Below are 26,257 nucleotides of genomic sequence, written 5' to 3' on the forward strand. Positions count from 1 at the left end.
ATGCTTTCATGGTTTAGCCATCCAAGAAGAGGATTATGGATCCTGATTTACATCAATAGCTAAGCTCACCAAGGAGCCTGATTCTTGCTAGAGCATTTGTTGACTGATGAAAATAGGGTAGCTACTTATGCATTACTATCACTCTTATTTTTAGACAGAACTGCATTGCTATTTTTTTTTAAAGAAAAAGACTAAAGAGGAACAGATCTGAAGAAAATGTGCCACTCAATAATGACACAAATTTAAGAGAAGATAGAGATATAGATATAGATGCAAATATAGATTTAGATATCAGGGTGCTGATAAACATCAGGGCAACCTCTGGATCTACCTTGCCTTGCGTATGAAATTGTAGACAATGTCACACAAAATATGAGATCAGATCTTTGGTTGCTGAATCTCATGTTAGATATGTCAAATGTTTTGCAATTTTCAAAATAGGGTGATTGGACCATCACATAAGATTGTACAGTTCTTGTGTGGTGCTGCCGTGGTTAGAATGCCATATTGCAGGCTAACTCTGTCAACAGTCAGGAGTTCAATCCTGACAGGCTTAAGGTTGACTCAGCCTTCTATCCTTCCAAAATTGGTAAAATGAGAACCCAGATTGTTTGGGAACAATATGCTGACATTTATAAACCATTCAGAGAGAGCTACAAAGCACTGTGGAATAGTATATAAGTTTAAGTGCTATTGCTATCTCTGGATCTCTGTAATGAAGGAATGGGCAACTAACAAGTGAACTAACAAGTGGACTTCAACTCTCCAAATGCCTGAGCCAGCCATGCTTTCTGAGGAATTCTAGATGTTGAATTCCACAGATCATAAAGAGGTTGCCCACCTCTGCTGTAATGGATGGAGTTTCTGACTCTATCCCTTTCAAATTATTGTTTGATGAAGGTCCTGGGAAACTTCATTTCCTTCATATGATTCCTTATTTGTCAGATTTGGACTGGCAGCCACTGACATATGCCCACATTCTTTATGCATTTGCATTATACTGTGATTTAATATTTAAACATCATTATAATTATTTATTGATTTGACTCTGTTACCCCATTTCCCTGAAAATACAACCTCCCCTGAAAGTAAGTCCTAGCTTGATTTTTACATGTGCTCCCAATATAAGCCCTACCTCCAAAATAAGCCCTAATTAAGATCCCACCCACTCCAGAGTGCATGGGTAAAAATTAAGCTAGGGTGGGGATGGGGAGTGGAGTTGCTGTACTACTTACCTTTGGACAGTTGTAGCCAGGCCTCACACATCCCAACACCTGCCTTGCCGTCCCATTTCTTCTGCAGCAAGCAAGGCTTTCCTGAAGGCCTCTGTAACTGATAACAGCACCCCAGATAGATCTCTGTTATCAGCTGCAGAGGCCTTCAGGAAAGCCTTGCCAGCCACAGAAGAAGAAATTCCTGAAGGTCTCTGACAGCAAAAAGGAGGTCAGGGGCTACGCATGCAAGTGAGATTAATCAGTGGATGACATCGTCTGATCATGCCAGTTTTGTAAAGATCTATGAAACACACCTCTTCATTATCCAATCTAAAATATCTTATGTCTACTATATTTGGTTATCTATAAACAAGAACCAGATTGCTGATATGAATTGAATGTAAGATCAGATTAATTGGAAAGGATTTACATAGTGCATGATAGATTGCTTTATTTATGGCACTTAAATAAAACATGGGCCCAAAGTGTTGGCAAAGGAAACCAGTGCTATTCATCAGATATATGAATGGCAGAGAAAGAGAGAATAGGATGATGGAGATAATAATTGCTTATTAATGAAAATTATAAAGTGGACCCTTAAAACATCTGTCAATAATTTTTCAGGCTATAGATATTTACACATAGTTAAAATTGATATATTTCTTCCAATTGTACAATCTTTACAAATTCTTTTAAATTCCCACAAAAAGAACAATCTCCCACAAAGAATGCTAGTTGCCATCCATACATTCTGCCATTTACATTTAACTAAAACAAAGCATCTTCATGATTATACTGTGGAAATAAAACTGAATTTGCTTCTGCTGCCTTGATTGTAAAATATTTGCTTAAAGCAGTATTTCTCTAATTTTCTGAAAAGATAGATAATTAAATAAACATTTAGAAAATGTGCAACCACTCAATTAAAGAAAGACTTTAATTGTTCTCCTATTTAAGAGCACAACAGTTCCCATTTTGTAGGAAAATAAAATCATGATTATGTTTGTATTTGTGTATGTCCTCCCCACTATTTCAAAAGCCCTTTAAAACTACATTTTGTACAAAAACGTAATCTAAAATTAAATATGTATTTACTACTTGAATTATTTTATCTACCCATACACAATAACAACTTGTATCATAAATTTGATAGTGAATGATTTTTAGTAGAATTTCTACTAATCTTCATCTAGATCAGCAGGTAAATACTTTCTCCACTTTTCTTCTTGACTGCTATATATACCTGTACCTTTCAAAGAGTATTGATCAATGTCAACCCATGAAAAATTTGAATTAACTGAAGATAAGTCAAACCTAGAGAGCCAGTTTGTTGGCTAGAGACCTGAAGTTCAACAAAGTACTACAATAATATGGATATAGGAAAATCTTCTTACAGACTTGCCTGTTGGGATTCAGTGTAATTCAGATAGTAACTTAGACTTATTGAGGTCCCCTGGGTCCCATTTTTCGACTTCAGAAGGTGGAAGGCTGTGTCAACCTTTAGCCTGGCAAGATTCAAACTGCCAAATTGCAGTCAGTCAGCCAGTTGTCAGCAGAAATAGCCTGCAGTACTGCATTCTAACCACTGTGCCACTGCGGCTCAATGTAGGTTAGTTGAGGACTATGATTGAATAACTTGACAACTATGTTTTGGCTGGTACTTTTCAGACTCCTTCCCAAATGGGAAATTTCAAAAATAGTTTGTGATATTGTAATATGTACTTGTGTGGGAAGGGATCCAATGTACAGTGAATAATAATCAAATGTACTCCAGAGGTGGTGAACTCTTGGCAGAGCTTAAAGTAGCCCTAAGTGATAGTGAGCTAAATGTCTCATAATTTGTGTTCAAACATTGGCTGATATAGTTTCCAGTGTTTACCAATTTAGCAACAACCTACTTGAATTGTCTTTAACTGAGATGCATATATTCAGTGATCTTGATTCAAATATGATGAGTGGGAGTTTTGAAGGTCAACATTAATTTAATATCATAGGAGGAAGTGTGGGAAGTGAACATGAAAACATACTTGTGAGGTAGCAGTAAAACTAACTCTAACCTCCCTGCAGAAGTTAAGTCCTGTTTCTACTGCTGGGTCTATTATGTAAGGAAAGGGGTCTCCAAAATTGGCAACTTGCTTGAGAAACTTCCCCTGGCTGTGGAATTCTGGCCTCCAAGCTCTAGTAAAAAGAATATTTGGGTTATATTTAAACTGTTCCACACAACTGACAGAACTGACCTGAGTACAATCTGAACTGCAGGTGAATAAGTATTTTTTTAAAAAAACCAAAAACAAAAAACTACATGTGGTAACCCAGGCACATTGGTGATGGCACTCTTTCTTTGTTTTGAAGTAAGAATAACATCCAAGTATAATATAGAGAAATAACATCAAAGATTCTGTCAGTTCTATCACCCCGTGAGCCATTTACTTCATCTGAACACTGCAACTTTTATTCATAAAACCTCTTTTATTTTGCCCTTACCACTGATTTCTGCTTTCCCTGTTGACAGTGCATAGACAGAAGTGGGGAAAATCATAGTAATTAAGGTAAAATCTCTGCGCCATATCCACCCAAACAGTTGGCTGTCTTGTCTTTTTTAGAAGCATCCTGTAAGAGAAAAACTTTCCATGTCCTGCAAACACTTGCTTGTATTGTCAGATTGTTTTTGTAGTCAAACACATTGGCCTGAATGTCAACTAAAATCTTCTAGACAGGGGTGTCAAATTGGATTTCTTCAAAGGCCAGATCAGCACTGTAGTTCTCTTCCATGGGCCAGACACTCTGCCAACTAGAATGGGGTCTGTTTTGGCAGGCAGAGTGCTGCAGGAGGTTATCTATGCTGAAAACTGGGTGCGGGGGGGGGGGGACACATGCCATTTTGGCTGCCAGAGGCACCGCGGGCTGGTCCTTTGGTATTTCCAGGCCGTCCCTGCAGGCCAGATTTAAACACCCCACAGGCCACATTTGGCCCACAGACCTTGAGTTTGACAATCCTGTTCTAGATTGTAATGCTTCCAAAAGCCCAACATCCTGCACTAGCATTGGATTCTAGATTAAGTCTGAATAAAATTCCTCTAGCTTGAATGCTGCTGAAAAAGGAACAGGGCCATCCTCAGAGCTTACCAAAAATGTCAAAATGATGCCTGAGGCAACACGATTAAAACCCTATCCCTTTTTTATATGGGTCAGACGCCCCTGAAAAGGAAGAAGGAAAGGAAAGCTCTTAGTGCTTAATTGGCCAAAATCCTCAGAACTTTCCTCATGATATCTGCAGTTTTGTGGCAGAGGAGAAATAAAAATCCCAGACAATCCTTTTTAGATGCTCCATTTATCTGTCAATTAGAAACTAATTTTTTCAGTTTCAGAAAAAGTTTCTCCAAAGATTGACTCTCTGTTAGCAAATATTTAATTAGTCACTCATTCTAATACGATGTTCCAATGAGCCATTATATAGCAATTCATTAGCAGTTAACAATGTATATCCAATAACTCTTTCTGAAGAATGGTATTTTAATATTGTTTTCCATTTGTTCTTTTAGACTTTGCATGAATCTTTATAGCTAAAAAGGGAAATCTGATTATTTTAAATGTCATACATTTGCTAAAGCCAATCATCTCCTGATCATTAAATCCAATTCTGTTAGAATACATTTAATGCCAAAAGAACAAAATAAACTATATCCTTGCACTTTTGCAGTTACAAAAACAAGGTTTAACTCTAGAAAATGTTACAAGAGAAAAAGGGAGCCATATAATCTTTAAAAATAAGATAAAAACAAATTACACAGGCAAAGAACTCATTTGATGTATAATATTCAGTTTCACTTATTAGGAGCATAATTTCAGAATCCTTAAACTATTAGACAATAAAAATAGAATTTATTGCAGATGAAAGAGAATAAACATAATTAATTTAACAATATTGTGAACATGATGGCTTTCTAGAGAAAGTTAAAAGCCAATCAATGACTGCAGCACATTATTAATTGTATGACATTGATTTGTATTTTACATTATAAGAGAGATAATACAATTCTAGTCCAAAAATTCTTCTATGCAAGTCGTTCTCTGCATTGAGAGCTGAGAGTCTGAGGTAGATAACTTCCATCTCAGAAAGTGAAAATGTATCTGAATATTGTAGTAAGTTTCTATTAATAAGTTTAATGTTGTTATATTTCATCTGTCTTTGCATGTATCTGTCTTTGCATACATGTAGACCATTTGAAGAAGTGCTATTCTGTATCCATGTGAACAATTCTGATTCACTAGCAATCTCCCATTTGTGACTGTGTGCAACAGATTAAACATTCTCAATATGCAGCATTACATGAAATATTGTGAACATACAATGGCACCACTACACATAGCAAGAGATTGATGGATGCTGATGAGTGTCATTTCCAGACTCTTTTCATTCTAACTTATCATTAAGATTGATTATGTTGAGTAATATCAATGATACTTCTACCCAAAGAGGTATAGATCAATGGAACAGAGTTTTTCTTAATTGATGCTCAGTTTTATCTGCAGTCATTTTCTGGCTTAATAAGCACAAAACAGGTAAATCATGAGCTTGGCACAATTTTAGCATTTCAGCTAAAACTATATAATAGATATAGATTTATTTGCATCTCTATTGCAATCCACAAATCAACCCATGATAACGGAGACCTTCCAGCTAACTTAACCCTACCCTGAAGATAAATTAGAAATATTTACTGTATCCCATTTGTATTACAAATAGAATACCTTAAAAGGAAGGCCTGAATAGGGCTTGAGCTTTCAAATTTGCACACATATTTTATACAGCTATTTTGGGGAAGGTGCCTTATACATTGTCCTCCTGCATTACAGAGTTCTGGCACCAAGAAAATAAAACCTTTCAGTCTGTCAACAGTAGTTGCTTTGGACTCAGCCTGTCTGATGCTGAGTCCCATTTTGAGGTGCTAAAATCCTTATAGCTTCCAGAGGTCTTAACCTCTTATTTCTATTGAGAACAGAAAACTTTATAACTTAGCAGCTTGGCAAGCAAGCCACTCTGTGTCACCTCATGCCACCTATGAGCATATGTTCATACATAAGAGTGGCATATACATTTGATAAACCAATAAGCAAAGTATATAACAAAGTTCTCAATCAAATCACAGACCCATGCATTTAAAATAGCTAATATTTTAAATATCTGTAAAGAAGTAATTTGCTCCCCCCCCTCCAATACTGCAGAAAATCAGCTGTCCTGAAACTAGAGCCTTTATAGTACTGGACTATAATTCCTATGTGTTGTAGAAGGTAATCTTAACCATTGATCTTTCCTGTTACTACCCCAGTCCGAAGATCCCTAATCCCTATGGCTTGACAGAAAAGAGAAAACAAAATTAGATCTTAATCCTGGAAAGTGATGGTATTTGGCATAATGTACTCATTGTAATTGGTTAAACATGAGATTCTACTCCTTATTTGTTTTTTTAAATGTCACTCTAGCTTAAATGTCATTTTTCATTTAAATTTACATTCATTTAAATTTAAATGTCACTCTGACCCTGAAGAGTTACTAAATGTTGTCTTTAGGTTACTACTAGAACTACAGGTTAAAATGGTCTGACCATATAGGAACTTTAGAAATTATTAGTAACTAACTGTTGTATATTGAGAGAGAGAGAATCAGAGAGACAAAGAGAAAGAGAATATAGCCTTTCCTTATGAATGTAACAGAATAAAATAACAATAAAGATCCCAAACTTAAAATTCACTAGCTAAACTTTGTAGTGTTTACTACTTCCCCAGATTATTATATAGTTATACAGATAATGCAAAACCAGCAGATTGTATCACAAAACCAACGCCCATGATAATCAAGTATCTTCAACTACATTCATGCTCAAAACAAATGCTCAAAACAAATAGCATGGCACTCCATTAAATCAGAGACCACATGAGAGATTTTAGCTTGTCACGACTGAAGTCACAACTAGAAAGATTTTGAAAAAAAGTACACATTCAATCCACCGTTCCAATCAAAGTTGGTCATAAAATGCATACATCCACTCATAAATTAACTCATATTATCAGCAGAGAATACAAAAAAGGGAGAAATGAAATAGAAGATCTGAGGGGTTAAACACACTAGCTATATAAGGATGTCATTTAAAGCAGGGATCCCCAACCTTTTCGAGCGCGCGGCCCGGTTCGGCGTCAGCTGAAGCGCCCAGCCCGGTTCCGGCGTCAGCTGGCGCGCCATCTTTTGACGAAAAATCACTTCCGGTGGCGTCACCGGAAGTGATTTTTCGTCAAAATGGTGGCGCCAGCGCTTCTGGTGAGCTTTTTGGGTAGAAATGGCTTTCTACCGGAAAAGCTCACCAGCGGGCAGCGCCGCCATCTTTTTGACGAAAAATTGCTTTTTTACCAAAAAGATGGCGCGCCCAGCAACCAGCGGCCCGGTAAGGCTTGTTCGCGGCCCGGTACCGGTCCGCGGACCGGCGGTTGGGGACCCCTGATTTAAAGCACACTTCACAAAACACTCAGAACATCCCTGTCACAGACAAGGTGTAATCCCCACTGTGGCATGATCTAATATGCCCTTTTCCACATCCCTAAAATGGAAGGGAATTATGTTCACAGTATGAAACAAACAGAATAACCTGAAACACAACAGAAGGGTATGAGTTTGCTAATATAACAACATCTTTTTTCATATGTTCTCCCAATCCAGAGAGCAATAATGATGGTGCTTTCACACATGGAAATTACCCATGAAAATATCATTTCCATCTTGCTAGATTAAAAAGGGTGTATTTCTCTCAGAGGAGGTATTTTTGAATAACACCTGTGTTAGGTCTTAAATAAAGGGTTGTGTTGTTTTCGTATTTCTCCTAAGAGGATGGCATTAAGGCCGATTGATGTACAGTGTGAATTTATAGTAGTGGAAAGGAAGGAACTAGGCTGGTTTTGTTTTCAGGGAGAATTGAAGTTCCCATTCTTTTCCTTCCAACGTGACAGTAATCCCATTCAATGTAATAGAATTTTGTTCCCAAAAAGGAATACACAACACTGAAAAGCAATAGAAGACCTGTGGGTACATTGTACTTGCAGTCACCCTTGGCACCCTATCCCACTTCTGACTTCAAACTTTTATTATTTTAGCTTTAGAAAAAATAATGTGACATGTGACAAAGCCAACAATCAGGGCCATCTTTATTTCTAAGAATACCTCTGCACACCGGCTTCTGAGGCATTGTTTAAAAATGGAAAGGTGGGTGGCCAGTAGGTAGTCCTTTATTTGACCTGCATGGAAAAAGAAGCCAAAGGTCGTACAGAGCATTCAAGTGGTGGGGGTGAACAGCAATGTCAATACTTCACAACCTTGTAAATAGATGCTTTGTGAATGACCAAACCCTTTTTGTCTGCCATTTTGTAAATGCAGCGCAATCATTTTTGAGAGTGCCCACAACAGCCTTTTAAAATTCCAAATAAGTCTATGGTGGTTCCAAATGTTTTCTAGTCCTGAACAGAACTAGCCTGTATGTGTTCTTCTAAGTATTCCCAAAAGAATAGTACAAAGCAAAGGAGTCTTGGTCTGGAGCTATAGGAGGTTGAAGAAGTACTGTATAAGAAGAAAGATGCTATTGTTGGGCTGTTGGGAACTTCTGACAATGAAAGTCGAGGAACCTCAAGAGCTAGCTGTTAAGAAACAACTAGACAATCTGCCCAATCTCTGTGCAGTGCTTGACGAAATGTTCATAAATGTGTACTGTAACTCTTTGTAAAGGTTTTACTGAAAAGAAATAAGGTGTATCTCCAAACTTCAGGCAAGGAGCAAAAGTAACGCCCTTGAAATTTAATGCATAACTTACAACAACTGCACTTTCATTCATATTTCTATCAATCTCTGTCTCTATCACCTCTATCCTCTATTTATCTCTATCATTTATGCTACGTTATAAACATAAACTATGATTTATTTAGGATAAAAATCAATGGAGTTTGGAAAGATAATGCAAATAAAATATCACCTTAAATTTCCAGATCTGCAAATGTTAGGATAGTATCCTTTCATAACAATTAAATACAATAATAAAAGTAGTAATAATAGAATAATAATTCAACTGCCAACAATCCTGATAAGTAAACCTGCACACAACCCACATCATAATTTTCTAGTTAGGCAGAGCTTTCTAATCTTTATTTACAAAACCATTCAAATGTGGTTAAATAATTATGTAAGTTGTTTTAGTTTCACACTAATGGCGTACATTAGCAGATGTCCATGAACAGAAATTCGATATAGCACCAATACAGTTTGCCTTCTCTGATTTCTCTTCATTTGCAAGCCGGTTTGAAAATGTGCATTTCTGAATTTCAATATGATATATGCATGTATTTAAAAAAAACAGTTAAACTTACCAGCTGTTTTAGTGGGTTCTGGCATTGTTTCAGTTTGTCTTTATTCCCAATATGTGCAAATACAACAGCAAGGAATCATCGAGCCCCCAAGATACAAATGCAGCCCAGTACGACAAGCAGAGAGTGAGAAGAATTTTTCCATTTTATATACAGCCTTAAAATATCAATCAGAGTAGTACCTCCTCTCCTCTCAATGCAAATCATCTGAAAATTGACAGTTATGGGAGCTCAGTTTACATCTGTTGTTTGAAGCCACTGCCCCCCTCGGCTTTAGGAAGGAATCTCCGCTGCATTTCATGTGGCTGAGGAGATCAGTTATAACTTTCTAATTTCAGACCTGTGGATCCACATACAACATGGGGAATCAAACAGCTTGCCAAGCTATCAGAGGGTTTTTAGAGATGAGAGATAGGTTAATAGAGAATTGTCGTTTCAGCCCATCCCTGTGGCACTATAGTCCAGACAGAAAGCCTGATCAGGAATATGCAATGCTACTTAACTATTTTTAGTGCTTTGATGGATAATTTAAATCTCAGAATGCTTTCCTTAACTTGAGGAACATAGAGCGCTCATCTTCCGGGACGGGAAATTATGGCTGGCTTTGGTGACGCTGCTCGAGACAAGGAGAACTAACAGAGGCGACACTTATTTTTTTCTTCAGTCAAAAATGATGGACAATTCTTATCTGGGAATAAGAAGGCAAAAAATTAGTACATTAACAAAGAGGACGCAAATACGATTTTCTACAAAAACTAAAAAAGCATGGCAGTAAAACAGCACAGCATTTGTGTACTTTCAGATAATTGTCCGTCCGTAAGTTCTTTAGAAGCATGGCACAGAGGCAAATGTCACAGATATCACAGTGTAGTCCAGGTCTGACTTTTCATGCAGAGTAATAAAACTAATCAATCCAAGTATGTATTTATGTGAATTAATATGCTCAGTTTCCCACATACCCCAAATTACTGTGTCATAAATGTCAACAGCTCTTTAGAAAGGGGAATGTAGTTTGATTAAAGAATTGTTCCTGTTTTCCTATTATATCTTTTGCTCACATTAACTCAACTTTCTTTTTTACTTGCCATGCTTTGCAATCTTTTTAAGGGAAGCGGAGGAGAAAAAACAAAAGGCTGCCTCAGAACCAACGGTAATTCTGTGGTACACTTTAAATTCTCTGCATAGGCTTAATGAATCATATCATGATGATTCCAGGGATGGCCCAGATATTACTTAGAGAATCACAGCCCTCAATATTCCTAGCCCTGGTATTGATCACCTAGAGCAGTGGTTCCCAAACTTTTTCAGTTCATTGCCCCCTTGGTGCTACAAACTCATCCTCAGTGCCCCCCACCCAGGGGTGGGATTCAAATTTCTTAACAACTGGTTCTGTGGGTATGGCCTAATTTTGGGGTGTGGCTTGGTGGTCATGTGGCTGGCTGGGTGTGGCTTGCTGGTTGGCGTGGCTTGGTGGTCACCTGACCGGATGGGCATGGTTTGGGAGTCATGTGATTGGGTGGGCGTGACCAGGTGGCCAGGTGACTGGCAAACCAAATATAAGTGGTCCTCGCTTAATGGTTGGTTGCTTAGTAAGTGTTCTAATTTATGACTGATCTTCCCAGAGCTACTTGACCTCTTTTTGGAGTTTTGACAGCCATGCACGCACACACACACTCCCTTCTAACCCTGCTGGAGCAGGTGATTGGACTAGATATTTCATTCGCTTTCTCCTCCCTCCCTTTCTTTCTTTCCTTTTTTTCTTTCTTGCTGCCCTTCCTTCCATCCCCCCTCTTTCTTTGCCTACTCTTTTTCTTCCTTTCTCTCTCCCTTTTTCTTTTCCTTTTCTCTTTCTTTTCTTTCTTGTATCTTCCTTCTCTCCTTCTCTTTCTCTCTCTCTTTCTCTTTCTCTCCCTCCCTCCCTCCATATCCCATTCACTTTCTCCTCCCTTTTCTTTCTTTCTTTCTTTCTTTCTTTCTTTCTTTCTTTCTTTCTTTCATTCCCTCTCTCTCTATCTTTCTTTCTGTCCCTTCCTTCCATCCCCCTCTTTCTTTGTCTATTCCTTTTCTTCCTTTCTCTTCCTTTCTCTCTCTATTTTTCTTCCTCTACTTTCTTGTCTGTTCCTTCTCTCTTTCTTTCTCTCTTTCCCTCTCTTTTCTCTCTCTCTCTCTCTCTCTCTCTCTCGTTCCCTCTCTCTCTTTTCCTCTCTCTCTATCCCTTCCTTAGCCTATCTACCTATTTTCTGCCAGGCAGGTGTGGCCTAATCTGTCAAAGGCCTGGGCTAATCCTGCATCACCCCGTATCCCCTTTCAGAGGCCCCGTAGGTCCACCCCATTGAGCTTGCTGCACCAGAGGGACTTGTCCAAGCAAGTCCAAGTGGAGTGGTGCAACAGTTAATGGGGTGAGCCTGCATGGCTGGTGCCTAGAACGCAGCGGTGGTGGTGCGTTGGAGAAGCAGAACAAAGCCATAGGTTGGTAATTTTCACTGCAAAAAACCTCCAGACGCCGCATGGTTTTTTCGGTGCGGCTGGACCCAGCTGCACCGGAAAAAAACAACATGGCGTCTGGATGCTTTTGGCAGTGAAAATTACTGACCTCCGGCTTTGCTTGCTCCGCTTCTCCAATGTGCTGTTTTGGCTGTCAGCGATTGTTGCGCATGTGCACGATGTCATGCATGCACAATAAGGACTGACTGGGCAGGGAATGGAGGAGCAGGCAGAGAGGAGCAGGGCCAGCCAGGGGCCCGTTTTATCGGTTCTCCAAACTACCAGGAATGGTAATGAACCGGTAGAATCTCACCCCTGAATTGTGCCCTGCAAGGGGCCCACCTCCAGCGCCCCGCTACCGCCTCAGTGCTCCCCTGTTGGCCCCCTTGCTTCTTAGCACCCCCCCAAGTCATCCCACCACCCCCGGGGGGCGGTACCACCCACTTTGGGAACCACCGATCTAGAGTATGTTCTAGGAGTACATTTTTTTGGTGATTTTTGCTCCAAAACAGGTAGAAACTACTACTTGTTGATTATAGCAAAACTCACAATAAGGATTCCTTTATCTGAATATCTATAGTTAGCCACATGAATTATTGTGCATTGGGAGAAGTCAATCTATGCAGCAAGGGCAATGATTGGACTAGCAGCTCCCAGCTACAAAATTCCAGATGTCCTTGGACTTCAGTTCCTCACAATCCAAACAATAAAACAATTGGGGGATGATGGGATTTTCAGCATATCAGGGACTCCAAGGCTGGAAAAGGATAGAATGAAGAAATTAATCACATGGCTTAAATAGAGGTTATTCTTGATACGTCACTTGTCCTCTGGAAAGACATAGATTGTTTATAACACTGTCTCTTAATGCTAAAGGGCAAGAATGCAGACCATAGCAGTTCTTGTAGCAGTACTCAGTAATAATATGAGCTTTGTTTATCTCATTCTTGCAGTAAAATAGGGTTGGGCAGTTTGAAATACACGGATCCATTTGTAGTGACTATTGGAATTACTTCTGACTAGAATAGTTGAAAACTGGTGGCAAAGTTTCCTGTCATTTTGTAGTGGGAATCAATTAAAAACAAATATGTATTGAAAACTGAAGAAATACAAAGGACTGCCACCCTCCAAAAATCCATAAGCCCATCAGGTTTGCATAATCTTGCCTCCCACACAGTCCCCAATCACCCAGGCTGGAAAATATTAAATATGAAAACGTTGCAATAAAACATAAAGGTGTCCAGTTTTTTATTAATATGTTTCCTACATTTTTTTCTTCTGTTCTATCATGTCCAATTCTTGGCAGCTGCCTGGACAACTCACTACAGTTTTCTTGGCAAAGCTTTTCAGAAGTTTACTTCCTTCCTAGGGCTGAGAGAAAGTGATTAGCCCCAGGTCACCCATTACCATTGTGTTGTCAAGGAAAATAAGAGCCAGATGACAAGGAAAAGAAACATAAAGTTACAAATGTAATAATTTTGCAAGCAGGGATTTGTAATCCAAACCACAGTTAATACTAGGACTTGTTTTTGCTGAATGAGTAGAAATTTTCCAACTTTGGTTGCAGAATATATAGTGAGTTGATTTTGGGTTGTCCATTTGGTGATCTCCATGTGTAACGTTAATCTTTCAGGATGTTGGAAGCTGAAACAAATATTTTGATTTCTAAGAATTGGGCTTTCTTTGCAGAACTTTTCATTAGTCTGTTTCCCACTTTGCTTCTACATCAAGGCCAAATTTCTCCATAATTCACATATTACTTTACTTCCAAATTTAGCATTCCTATAATTAGTAGGAGGTTTTTTTTCAAAGATGGGGAGGTATTGTGCCAAGTCTTCATAGAATAGTACAAAGTCTACTTCTTTTCCCTTTGTGGTTGGAACAAAGACATGGATCCTTATAAACCTTATTGATTTGTTTTGCATTCAACTAGAGATCGAACTGTACTATCATTTTGGGGTGGTGTGCAAACACTGACTTTGACATCCTTTCATTAATAAGTATGGCTATTCTATCTATAATAGACCTGATGCTTCTCAAATGTCAAGGGACACCTTTTAATGCATTTTATTGAATTGCTTCTCAGAATTTCAGTGTTGACGACAGTGTAACTATCATTAATGTGCTTTAATTCTACCCATACATTGTTGTTTTGCTCAGGCAGATCTGGTAATCTGCTGTACCTTTTGGGGATTAGAGGAAGCTTTCTAGTATCAATTGTTGTAGTCCTCCTTCCCTAATTTAGTGCATGACTTTGTCTTTTAACCTTGTAAATGTAGGGGGAACATTAATAAACAAATCCTTCTTTAGCCTCATTGGAGCTTTGTATCATTTATAGAAGCTATTTCTCAGGCACCTCACTGACAGAACAGCTTCTGTCCTTAACCTGTCCCTAACCCAGAGATGATATTCAGCAGGTTTTGACCAGTTCTGGAGAACTGGTAACGGAAATTTTGAGTAGTTCAGAGAACCAGCAAACACCACCTCTGAATCCCTTGCCCCCATCTATTTTCTGCCTCCTGAGTGTCAGCTGATCGACTGAGTCTTCTTTTGTTGCCCTGCAAAGGAGAACAGAACTGTAAAGCAGGTTAATGGGGTGGGGAGGGAACCTTCCCCCAGGAATGAGGAAGAAATAGAGATTTTACAGTATCCTTCCCCTGCCACACCTACCAAAACATGCCCACCAAGCCACGCCCATCAAGCCACGCCCACAGAACTGGTAGTAAAAAAAATTGAATCCCACTACTGCCCTAACCTGGTCTTTCTGGTCTCTCAGTAGTGCAATCACAGGTGGTATTCAGCAGGTTCCAACCAGTTCTGGAGAATCGGTAGTGGAAATTTTGAGTAGTTCGGAGAATCAGCAAATGCCACCTCTGACTGGAGATTTTACAGTATCCTTCCCTGCCATGCCCACCAAGCCACGTCCACAGAACCGGTAGTAAAAAAAATTGAATCCCACCACTGTAGTGCACTCAGTGTCCCTATGACAGTGTCCGTCCATAATGTTGTTGGTTGTCCTCTTCTTCCCTTTCTTTTACCTTTTCCTGCATTATAGCCTTCTCCAAAGAGCTGAGTGAAGATGTGCAAAGCAGGATAACAAGGGGGTTAAAGGGCCTTTTTTGCCCCAGCTCCCTGTACACGTTGAATTAAATTTTAAATATTTGATTCCTTGCTCAATGAAAGTCATGGTGCCTCTTTCAAAATTAATCAGAGTAAATTGACAGCAAAGTTTTCCTTGCTTTTTGTTTTTACAATAACTATTTTTGCTTCCCAAACAAAGTAACGTTCAGGAAACCTATAATACAAATAAGGGCCAGTGGCAGGAAAAAGATCCTCATTGAACAGTCTTTAAATAAATTATATATAATGCAGACAGGTAGGCTTCTTGGATTGAGGAAGAGTGTTGTTTATGCATGCATAATTCATATGTTCATCCCTGCCTACTTGCTGAACAATTACATAGAAACATTTTTATCGCGATTCAATGGGCTGGTAGTGGGGATGTGGATAATTATGGCATGGGGCCAGGTTACTTGAGGAACTGTCTCATCCCACTCAGATTGGCCCACTCCACCCATGCCAGCAGAGCTGCAGGCCACAACAGTCAAGGAATTCTGGCTGGTGGGGTCCAAGAGAAGAGCCTTCTCTGCCATGGCTCCTATCCTTTGGCCCCTCTTCCACTCTAGAAATGAGATCACCTCCCACCTCACCCCAGGAGCTTGAAGACCTGGCTTTGCCAGTTGGCCTGGAGCTTCAATGGGGGAAATGTCACGCTGGAGATGGTCGATAGATTAATAACAGATCCCACCCATCCCCGCTCATCTTACTTCCTCCCTGCACATCTTTTAATTATAGTTGATAATTTGTACTTTAATAGTGTTTCAGTCATATTGCATACATATTGTTGTATTGGTTTAATCTTTTTAAAGTTGTAAGCCTTCCAGAGTCACCCTAAGGTGAGGTGGGCAGCAAACAAAATTAATAATAAATAAATAGATAGATGATAGAGATAGATAGATAGATAGATAGATAGATAGATAGATAGATAGATAGATAGATAGATAGATAGATAGATAGATCCTTTGCCTTGAATAATAGCAGATTTGAACTGGAACCAATGTTGTAGCTAGAGGAAGAAAGCAAATATTAATGGATAAATCTCATTTATATAATCATAGTCCTCTATTTGCTTTTCAGTCCACATAAATTATCTCAAATAATGCAATGCATTTGTCTGATAGTTGAGCACCGTTCAGTGGGCTCTACATTTTGTCTTATACCTGGAATCTGACTGTGCTGCTGCTGTAGTTACATTGTTCAAAAACAGCTTTTTCAGAACCTTGAGTCATAGCAACAATGGTCTTTAATAGATCAAACAATGCAGCACACTGTATCTGTTTTTTTTTAAAAAGGACCTTTGTTTGGAATTATTGGAACTCGTTTACAGGAAAGATTCTTCTTCCAAAAATAAAATCTTCCCGAGAGCCGAAAGCTTAAGGGTATTAGTAGTCTGGAACCATAACAAAACAAGCTCATGATAAGTCCAAATGTGGCCGAATGGCATTTGTACTTAGTGTGGTCATTGCTTTGTTATGATAACATCAACAATCCATTTGGAATTGCTGCAAAAGTATTATTTTAAGAATATCATCTGGATAAGTAGAGAGAGACTGGTTGCCATTTACCTGCAACCGCACAAAGGTTTTACTAATTTTTTTTTTTTCCAATTGATATAGCCACACGATTGTTCTGGATGGAAGGTTTCATGATAGATGCTCTTAAGAGTGTGCAAATAATTGATTCAAAGATTCATTGGTGATTTGAATTTCTGAATGCAATCAATTTCCCAAATTAGACTGTTGATTCAGATGGAATCATTAAAATAAATTCTCCTGAAGCAGGAGATAAAGCACCGAGGGCTCTCTAATCAGGGGTATCAAACTCAATTTCATTGAGGGCCACATCAGACTTGTGTTTGAGCTCGGGAGGGGGATGGGTGTGTCTGGCCAGGGTGAGCATCACTTGTGTCGGGAGCACCTGTGGTGGCCCATGTGCTCTGCCAGCAAAAATGGAGCTCAGGAGGATTGCATGTGGCCTTCCCAAGCTCTGTTTTTACTGACAGAGAGTTGCAGGAGGTTGTTGCAGCTGGAAACGGAGCTCAGGAAGGCCTCCCATTTTTGCTGGCAGAGGCACCATGGTCCACTCCTTCGCTATTTTCAGGGCAGCCCCTTTAGCCAGATCTAAACACCCTGCACGCCAGATATACCCTGAGTTTGATGCCCCTGATCTAGATCTAAGGAAAATTGAAACACTGAGCAAAAATAAAAACATGTACCTGGTACTTAATAAACCACAGCATATACCCCAGATTTCCATAATCAAGACATAACAGTAAAACAGCACATCAAACAGCAAGTATATGAGATGATACACATGAGATAGGCACAAAAGTAGACTTGAAGCTTGTCAGTTCTCCATATATCGAGCCTTCATCATTCGAGACTGAGAATCACATCTTGCCTTCTTGCTTGGGCTGAGAGAAAGTGACTAGCCCAGAGTCAACCAGCTGGCTTTGTGTCTAAGGCAGGATTAGAATTCATTGTCTCCTAGGTTCTAGCCTGATGCTTTAACCACCACACCAGACTGGCTATCAGGGAATCGATATATATTTTACTAAAGAATATTTAATTTTAAAAAATCTACTTTGTTTTGAAAAAAAATTCCCCCAAAATTGAACAAATTATTCTGTAAAATTATAAATACATAAAGTGGATTTTTCAAAATAGGATTATGACATGATTAAATACAAGTGTCCTCCCCTTCCTTGACTACTCTCCTTCCTTTCAGAAAACTAATATGCCAAGATAGGAAAAAAAATAGCAGGCTTCTGGCCATGTTTTCTAGAAAATATTCATCAGGGACATTTCCCTAAATTATGTGATTTTTGCTAAAATTATCTTTTCTTTCTGATGTTCAGCGCCAAGCCAGTCTTGAGAAAAGTGATAGTGGTGTCCAGAACTTCACAGAGTGCTTGGCTTGACATTGTAGAAATTTGATACACACTTTAAAAGTCCCTCTCTCTATTTCTGTTGAACTTTGCAAGGCTATTCTTGGCTAAAAGCACATGTCCCCACAGTATTCCTCGGATGCTAACAAAAGAAGCCACAGAACTAAGGGAAAGAAAACATGTGCCCAGAAAATTCAAACCTTCTCAAACTTTGCCCAGCGGAGACTGACTCCCCAGAAACCCAAACACAAAAACACTGTGGGCTGGGAAAATATTTGAGATCAATGCACGTGACTTTGCACAACTATTTTGAGCATAGTATTATTGTGAGGAAAAGTTGTGCACCTTGAGTTGCAGCCCAAGATAAGCTGATCATACAAAGGGAAAATATCTTTCAATGGCAAAGCACATGTAAAAGATTCCAGGCTGAGTCTCTGACATTTCCTGGTTAAAAATATCAACAGCAGCACAGCAGGGGAAAAATAACATAGGTAGCCTCTCTACTGGAGAGAGAATATATCCAGGCAAGATGCATGGGTGCAGAGTTATGGGCATTCAGTCTCATGCCATATCTTGTGGAATAATCTAATGTTGCTTCCATTTCCTTGGAGTGCCTGGCCAAAGTCAGTAGCAGCTGGAATGGCATAAAATTGTGGCAAAATAAACAAACAAGTAACAATTTATTTCAAAATCCATCTGCAACAGGGAAGTCCTGGGAGATAAGCCCTGAAACTTAATTCTTGAGAAGCTGAGGCTTGACCTTGAGGCAAAGTATGTGCTCTTCATGAAGCTACAAGCAACTTTAGTTGCTCAGAATGGATCCACATATTTTGTTCGGCCAATGGAGCAACTGCTTCATCCATAGAACGTAGAAGACATTTTCTAGCCTAGCTGCCTGGTATTTTTAATCTCTTAAGACCTCTATGATGCTTTGCCTTTTTAGTGCAAGCTTCCTGCTGATATATTCAAACCATATTTTAACTTGAAGGAATAAAGAAGTACTTGAATCACAATATCCAAAATACCAAGGCCCCTTAACTCTAGCAAGCTTCTTTTAATAGCTCATTTCAGTAGTTCTCAACCTATGCTCTGTGGACTCCTGGGGGCCTGTGATGTCATCACAGGGGGTCTGAGAAGGCTTGAAGAAATGTTATGATTTAAATCTTGAGTTTGGTCTGTGTAGGTCTGTGGTCTGTGGCCATGATCTGTGGCCACAAAAGGTATTTATAGGGGGTCCATGGTGAAGAAAATGCTGAGAACCACTGGCTTGCTGTATACCTATACTACTGTATCCATGAGCAAAGCAAAGATGTCCCCCTTTGGGGTATGTGTGCCATGTTGAGTCATATACAGATAACAGATAATCAGAGTTGGAAGGGAGCTTGTAAGTCATCTAGTCCAACCCCCCGCCACCCAAGCGGGAGACCCTACACCATTTCTGACAAATGGCAGTCCAATCTCTTCTTGAAAGTCTCAAGTGATGGCGCTCCCACAACTTCTGAGGGCAAGCTGTTCCATTGGTTGATTGTTCTCACTGTCAGAAATACAAAGGGGTGGGGCTTGCATTGAGGCACTCCTTCCACCACAGTGCCAATTTTGAGGCTCACAAAATACCCTGAGCATGCTACTATTGCAGAAGCCTTTTCATTTCTCATTTTGAATGGACAATGCAGCATTTCAAGGCACAGAAAGATTTTATTCCTTTTCATTCTCCAATCCCAATGCTGAATCTCAGTCTGGTTCTAGATTTCCTACAGTCTCCTGTCCGGTGCCTGGACAACTCCCTTTCCCCTTACTGTAGCAACAGTGTTGTTTTGAATGCCATAAAAGGCATGTTTTCTAAGGAATGATCTCGCTGCTTTGTAAATCAGGTCTGAAGTTAAGGTTCTTGAGAACAGAATTGGCAGAATTGTTAGGGGATATCTATATTGCACTTTCATCGGTTGAAGTATCTGCCTTCATCTCTCTCCCACATGGCCCCAGCAGCCAGTTCTCAGCTTTCTTGAGCAGAGATAATATTTTTAGCCAGTTCAAATCTTGTGGTTTAGATATATCTTTTAACATTCCTGGCCACTTAAGAGGATTTTGGAGGTCACTTGTCTGACAGCCTTAAAAGCAACTTGATTCTTTATGTGATTCCCATCTTGTTATAGCAATGGGGATCTTTGAAGATGATATGCATCTTGCCAATTTGCACAATACATTGTGACATAAAATAACACATAATACATTACACATAATGCTTCCCTATTTTTATATGCAAACAACTGAATGACATCAGTGTTCTGCAAGTTTCATTTTTTGTATAATTTGCTTCCTCAGTCTTCTGTATTTTGTTCCTATTTATTAATGCAGTCCATTTATATCTGTCCTTTCATTCATCTTGAAGTGGCTGGTATCAAGTCACATCTGCTCATATTCTCTAGGACTGGATAAGCAACTTGTAGCTGTGGGCCATGGGTGGCCTTTGGATCCATTCATGCAGTCTTAGCACAATTTCAAATCAACAGTCCGTTTCTTTCAAGCAGATGTTAACTGAAGCTTAAGAGAGAGAAAATAGAAGGTGTTCAAAAGGGGAAAAAAAGAAGGGATGTCAAAAAGGAAGGAGAATGGGCACTTCTACTTACTCTTGGTTGAAGCTCCACTTAATTTATTCTGCCACCACTTAATACTGGCATGGACAATGGCCTCCACTGGTTTTCCTGCTGAAAGATGTTTGTGTGTTTTTCCCCCCCTCATGATTCCAGTTTTTATTTTACAAGCAGGACAATTATTTTATGGTCCCATTAAACCAGCAGCAGCTTTCACAAGCACAGTGTGCTGATGACATACCAATGAGGTTACATCAGTCTCCACCAAAAGCTGAGCACTTTCAATTCAGAGCATGCATTAATGTGTAAGAAATATATCTGGAACTGTCTGCAGATCAGCTGCTAAAGGTACTAAAAGTTATTATTACCTTAGCAAATGTGATAACACATCAGAATTTGCATCTCGGCACCCAGAAGAGTGTGCCAAAGCTACAGAGTGTGCTTGACTGAGGTTCAACACAAGGATGGACTATTCCAACCTTAAATTTAGGCTGTAAATTAACATCTCTTTCTATGTTCAGATAAAGAAACATAATTCTGTGCCAGGCAGATTATCTTTTTGGTTAATTTGACAGCAGGAACTGTTAAATCAGGAACTGTTAAACTGTTACAAGACAACCATCCACTCCGTTGCGCTGTATGGCACTGAATGATGGGCAGCAACAACAGGGACCGAAACCTCTGTCCATGCTCCATTGGATATCAGGCATCTCCCTTCTTGATCACATCACAAATGACACCATTCGACAGCATTTTGGTGTGGTACCAATTACAGAGAATATGAAAGAAGGCCAATTCCACTGGTATGGACATGTCCAGAGAGCAGCACCTTCCACCATTGCCAAGATAGCCTACCAACTAGAAGTCAATGGCCGACAACTTTGTGGGTGCTGAAAACAGAGATGGCAAGACACCATCAACAAAGACATGCAAGCTGGGACTTCCAGTTTGGGCTTCTTCAGCGACGGACTGAAATCGCGATCGTGCATGGTTTTGATCCGTGCTCGCCACTGGAGCACCCCGAGCCACCCGGATTTGGGGATGAAGCCACCCCGTAGAGGTGGTGAAGAAGGGGGAGCTGTCAGCTGGGTTGAGGAGAGCCACACCTCTCCTTCTTGGCTGGCCATTACTCCCTTTCCCAAAGGCGGTTGCAGCGGTTGTCAGAAACGGTCACCTCAAAGAAGAACCCGACCAGACAAGATTGTGCAGGAGGAAGTTTAAAGGAGAAAGCTTGACTGATCGGGTTGAGTGGAGAACATCTATTTAAGGTACCTGGAACCTGAACTTTAAAGACTAATACTATTCCTAAAAAAGATTTTAAGCAGGAAAAAAGAAAGGGAAAGGAAATGGAATTGGCTTTTCTTCCTCTCACATTGACAGTTTTAATTGACTTGGAACATTAAGAAGAGATTCGAATAAGAAATTGATACTAATCCTGCTATATATTTGCATATTTACCTATGATGGGTTGGTCCGTGGCAGCGGGAGATTTGAAGAGCCATCATTGGCCACAAGCCGCGAGCAGCCGGCTATAAAAAAGGCTGCCGCGGTTTCTCCGTGCTCAGATTCTAGAAGGAAATAAAGTAATAAAAAAATCAACTGGGGCTTGAGTCTCCTTTTCCGCAATGCAACACTGGTGACGAAGGTGGGATTCTGAGACAAAGGAGCCCAGTTGAGCACGTGGCAATGAGGACTGAATGGGACAAAATGGCCGGGAACAACTCGCCACCCGCACCATTCAACCCGACAACCGAGGACTGGAAATCATATGTCGACCGATTCCTCATGTTCCTAGAAGGGAGAGACCTCCATGAAATATCTGAGAATAGAAAGAGAGCTGTTTTCCTCACCCATTGTGGTCCCACAGTATTCAAAATGGCCAAGGCATTAGAGGCACCCACCAATGTAAAGACAATGGTGTGGACGGACCTAGAGAAATTACTGCGAGCCCACTACACACCAACCGTTTCATGCCTCATCAAAAGACACGAATATTATTTGCACAATCAAAAGGAAGACTAGAGTATCAGAGATTTTGTTGCAGGACTAAGAGACATTGGTGGAGCATGCGAATTTCTAAACATGGTTGAAGCCACGAGGGACCGCGTGGTCCTTGGATTAAAGGACTGTACACTACAGGGTCGATTACTAACAAGACCTAAGATAACACTGAAAGAGGCAATAGAAGAAGCCACCGCAGCTGAAGCCACACAGAAATCGACAGCCACAATGTGACAAATGAATAAAATACCAAAGGAAACCAAAAAAGCTGATCAAACACACAATAAGACACCAGTGGAAACTCAAAAACTCACCACCACAACACACCACGAGGACATCAAATTCCTATCAGAAGACGAAGAGGAAGAAGAAGAGGTAAATCAACTACGATCAGAAAAAGGAGCAAAATGAAAGAAGGTCAGAATTTTGTTGTGCCAGGTGTGGAGGAAACCATCCACGTTCCGAATGCTGTTTCTTCGATGCTATTTGGAGATATTGTGAACAGTGGGGACACATAGCTAGGGCATGCCGAACAAGAAATAACTATGGCCCTAGACAAAGATGAAACACCTAGGGGACCATGGTCTAGAATACACATTGATTTTGCAGGACCAACTAAAGGACACACATTTTTAATAGTCGTAGATGCTTACTCAAATTGGCTAGAGGTAAGCATCATGCACTCAACCACAACAGAAGCTGTTATTAGACAACTAAGGAATTTTTTTACGATACATGTATTGCCGGATTTAGTTGTATCCAACAACGGACCACAATTCACGGCAATAACATTCAAAGGGTTCCTGGCAGAACAAGGGATAAGACATGCACTAACAGTGCCGGTATATCTGGCTACGAACGGACGGGCGGAACGTATGGTCCGTTACACAAAGGAAACACTACACAAATTAGGACCTGGAGATATACAAGAAAAAATAGACAAACTACTAAGCATACAACACATGACACCCAACACCACAACAAATAAAAGCCCAGCAGAATTATTAATGGGAAGGAAACTAAGGTCAAACCTAAACATATTACACCCCACATATAGCCCAGAAAAGCCAGCAGACTTCTCCAGTAAGTGCCGTACATTCAAAACAGGGGGCCTAGTATATGCAAAGAACCTCACAGGGGAACCATTGTGGATACCGGCAAAAATAACCCAAATAACAGGGCACTGGTCATACAGGGTAGACACAGAGGACGGGAGGAACTGGAGGAGACACATAGATCAAATCAGATTGAGAACCACACTGAGAAACACAAACAATCAGGAAGAAGGAGAACCCTCAGATACAAACAGAAGGGGAGGGGGAGACCCTCCACAAACCTCTAGCAAAAACAATCCAACCAGAGAGGGGGGAGACCCCTCAAACACAAACAAAAGGGGGGGAGACCCTCCACAAGTAAAAGAATTGACAAAACAAACCCTAACAACTGCACAACAACCAATACTAACATTAGCCCCGATCGGAAGTCACAAACATGTACCGGAACCCATAGAAGGAGAAAACAACTTGGGGAGACTGGAGCAGGCTTCGAAGAACCAAATGTCTATCAATTTTTCAATGGGACATGGTCACCATTTTATCATGTAAGAGCATTATATGAATGGCTGTGCCCAAAATACCTTAAACTGCTGTTAGAAATGTCAAAATTAGCAAACCTTGCTTGCAAAAAATTGCTGGAATAAAAGAACCTATAACTCATCTATATCACATTACAATCACTTCTTACTCTACAACTATATATAAATTGTCTATATTATATTTCAATATCCCCCATTCAATCAGAATTGCCTCCAAGGCAGTTTGATAAAACAATATCCCACAAGTAGAAATAAATGTGAACTAAAAATAGCAAATAAATGAATAAATGTATGAAGTTAAAAAACGACCATCAAATGCCTCCAAAATGTCCGGGAAAATAAATAAAAATGGGTAGTTTTTTCTTATTGTTAGTGAAAACCTAACCTGATATAGGGATACAAATGGCAGAAGTACAGCTGCCCTGCTAAAATTCACATCCCTTCTTCATCATAGGATCAACCACAGCAACACACTAAATTGCATCCTGAAACAAATCCTTGCAGATTAGTCTATGTTTAGATCCTTCTTTCCAGAAGGAAATCCAAGTGGGCATTATACAAGTTTATAAAAAAGATATTAATGCCACTTAAGCAAAGTTGAAGATTGAAGCATATTTCCTAACCAGTGGATCCAGATTGATAGAATATTATAACCCCATTCATCTAGATCAGGGGTGTCAAACTGGCGGCCTGTGGCCTGGATGCATAATGCTCAGACCATGCCCACCCAGCTCCGTGAAGGGGAAAAACATTGAGAAATGTCATGATGGCAATGTGACAAGGTGAGTTTGACACCTATGATCTAGATGAATACCTCCTTTAATTATCTAAAGGACCATTCCAGTAGTGGGATTCCATTTTTTTTTACTACTGGTTCTGTGGGCGTGGCTTGGTGGGCACGGCAGGGGAAGGATACTGTAAAATCTCCAGTCAGAGATGGTATTTGCCAGTTCTCCGAACTAATTTCCGCTACCGGTTCTCCAGAACTGGTCAGAATCTGCTGAATACCACCTCTGGACCACTCAATTCCAGTCCATCTGGGTTAAGTTTTCATTTGAACGCCGTCAAAACAGCATAGATAAGGATATGAATGACATAGATCAATGATGGCTAATCTTTTCGGCACTGAGTGCCCAAAGTGCGCAAATCCCCAAAAAGCAATGCGCGTGTGTCCCCTGCGCATGTGGCTCACTCCTGCACATGTGTCCCATGTGCATGTGTATGCCCCCCCCCGTGCATGCCCCTATTCCCCACACATGCACACACATCTCCTGCATGCATCCTGTGCATGCGCAGCAGAGACCCGAAGACCAGCTAGCCGGTAGGAGGTGTGTGTGCATGTGTGGTGGAGTGAAGCTGGGGTGATAGCTTGCATGCCCACAGAGAGGGCTGCGTGCCATAGGTTCGCCATCATGGAGATAGGTGATCAATTCATCTTTGCAGTCCTCTTTAAGTGGTTTACAGGGTGAGCATATTGCCCCTAAGAATCTGGGTCCTTATTTCACTGACCTCGGAAGGATGGAGGGCTAAGTCAACCTTGATCCGGTCAAAATTGAACTCCTGCAGTGAGCAGTGAGTTAGCCTATAAATACTACATTCTAACCACTGTGCCACCATGGTTCCAATAATAATAAAAAACTGAAAGTTTAATAATTAAGCTCTCAATTGCATGATGCATATGACTTCATAACAGAAAAGTGACAACAATATAGATGAGATTTCCATTTGGGAAATAGATAGATCAGCCTTAAAGCTGGTCTGTTTTGCTGGCAGATGAGCAACAGAATATCTTCAAAGCGATATTGGGGTTTTTCCTTACCCTTTTCCTTAAATGTCAGGGAAAAATCAGCCAAGGTCTAATGTGAAGGATAGTAGGGCTGTGGCCTGTTCTTTCTCTAGGATATGGATACTTTGAATCATACCATCTCACTTTGGCCACCTAGGAAACCAGCAACCAGCTTACCTT

At 40.1% G+C, this 26,257-nt stretch overlaps 1 protein-coding gene across 36 annotated transcripts in view; it reads right to left on the reverse strand.

Annotated features, from left to right (window-relative positions):
- MYBPC1 (myosin binding protein C1) overlaps positions 1–10,020 on the reverse strand; it is a 101,494-nt gene extending 91,474 nt beyond the window's left edge. For 32 of the 36 annotated variants that reach the window (XM_087968480.1, XM_087968464.1, XM_087968475.1 and 29 more), the window contains exon 1: positions 9,618–9,983. In XM_087968480.1, coding sequence (XP_087824606.1) covers positions 9,618–9,642 — 25 coding nt within the window. In that variant the 5' untranslated portion in view covers positions 9,643–9,983. Of the gene's footprint in view, positions 1–9,617 lie in introns of all 36 variants that reach the window. The other 4 variants (XM_087968471.1, XM_087968461.1, XM_087968473.1 and 1 more) reach the window with 2 other exon arrangements.
- Between the last annotated feature and the right edge of the window lie 16,237 nt (positions 10,021–26,257).

The sequence above is a fragment of the Notechis scutatus genome, chromosome 6 (genome assembly GCF_049901735.1).
Source record: "Notechis scutatus isolate UNSWTSFEM ecotype Mainland chromosome 6, rNotScu1.2, whole genome shotgun sequence".
NCBI classification, from domain to species: Eukaryota; Metazoa; Chordata; class Lepidosauria; order Squamata; family Elapidae; genus Notechis; species Notechis scutatus.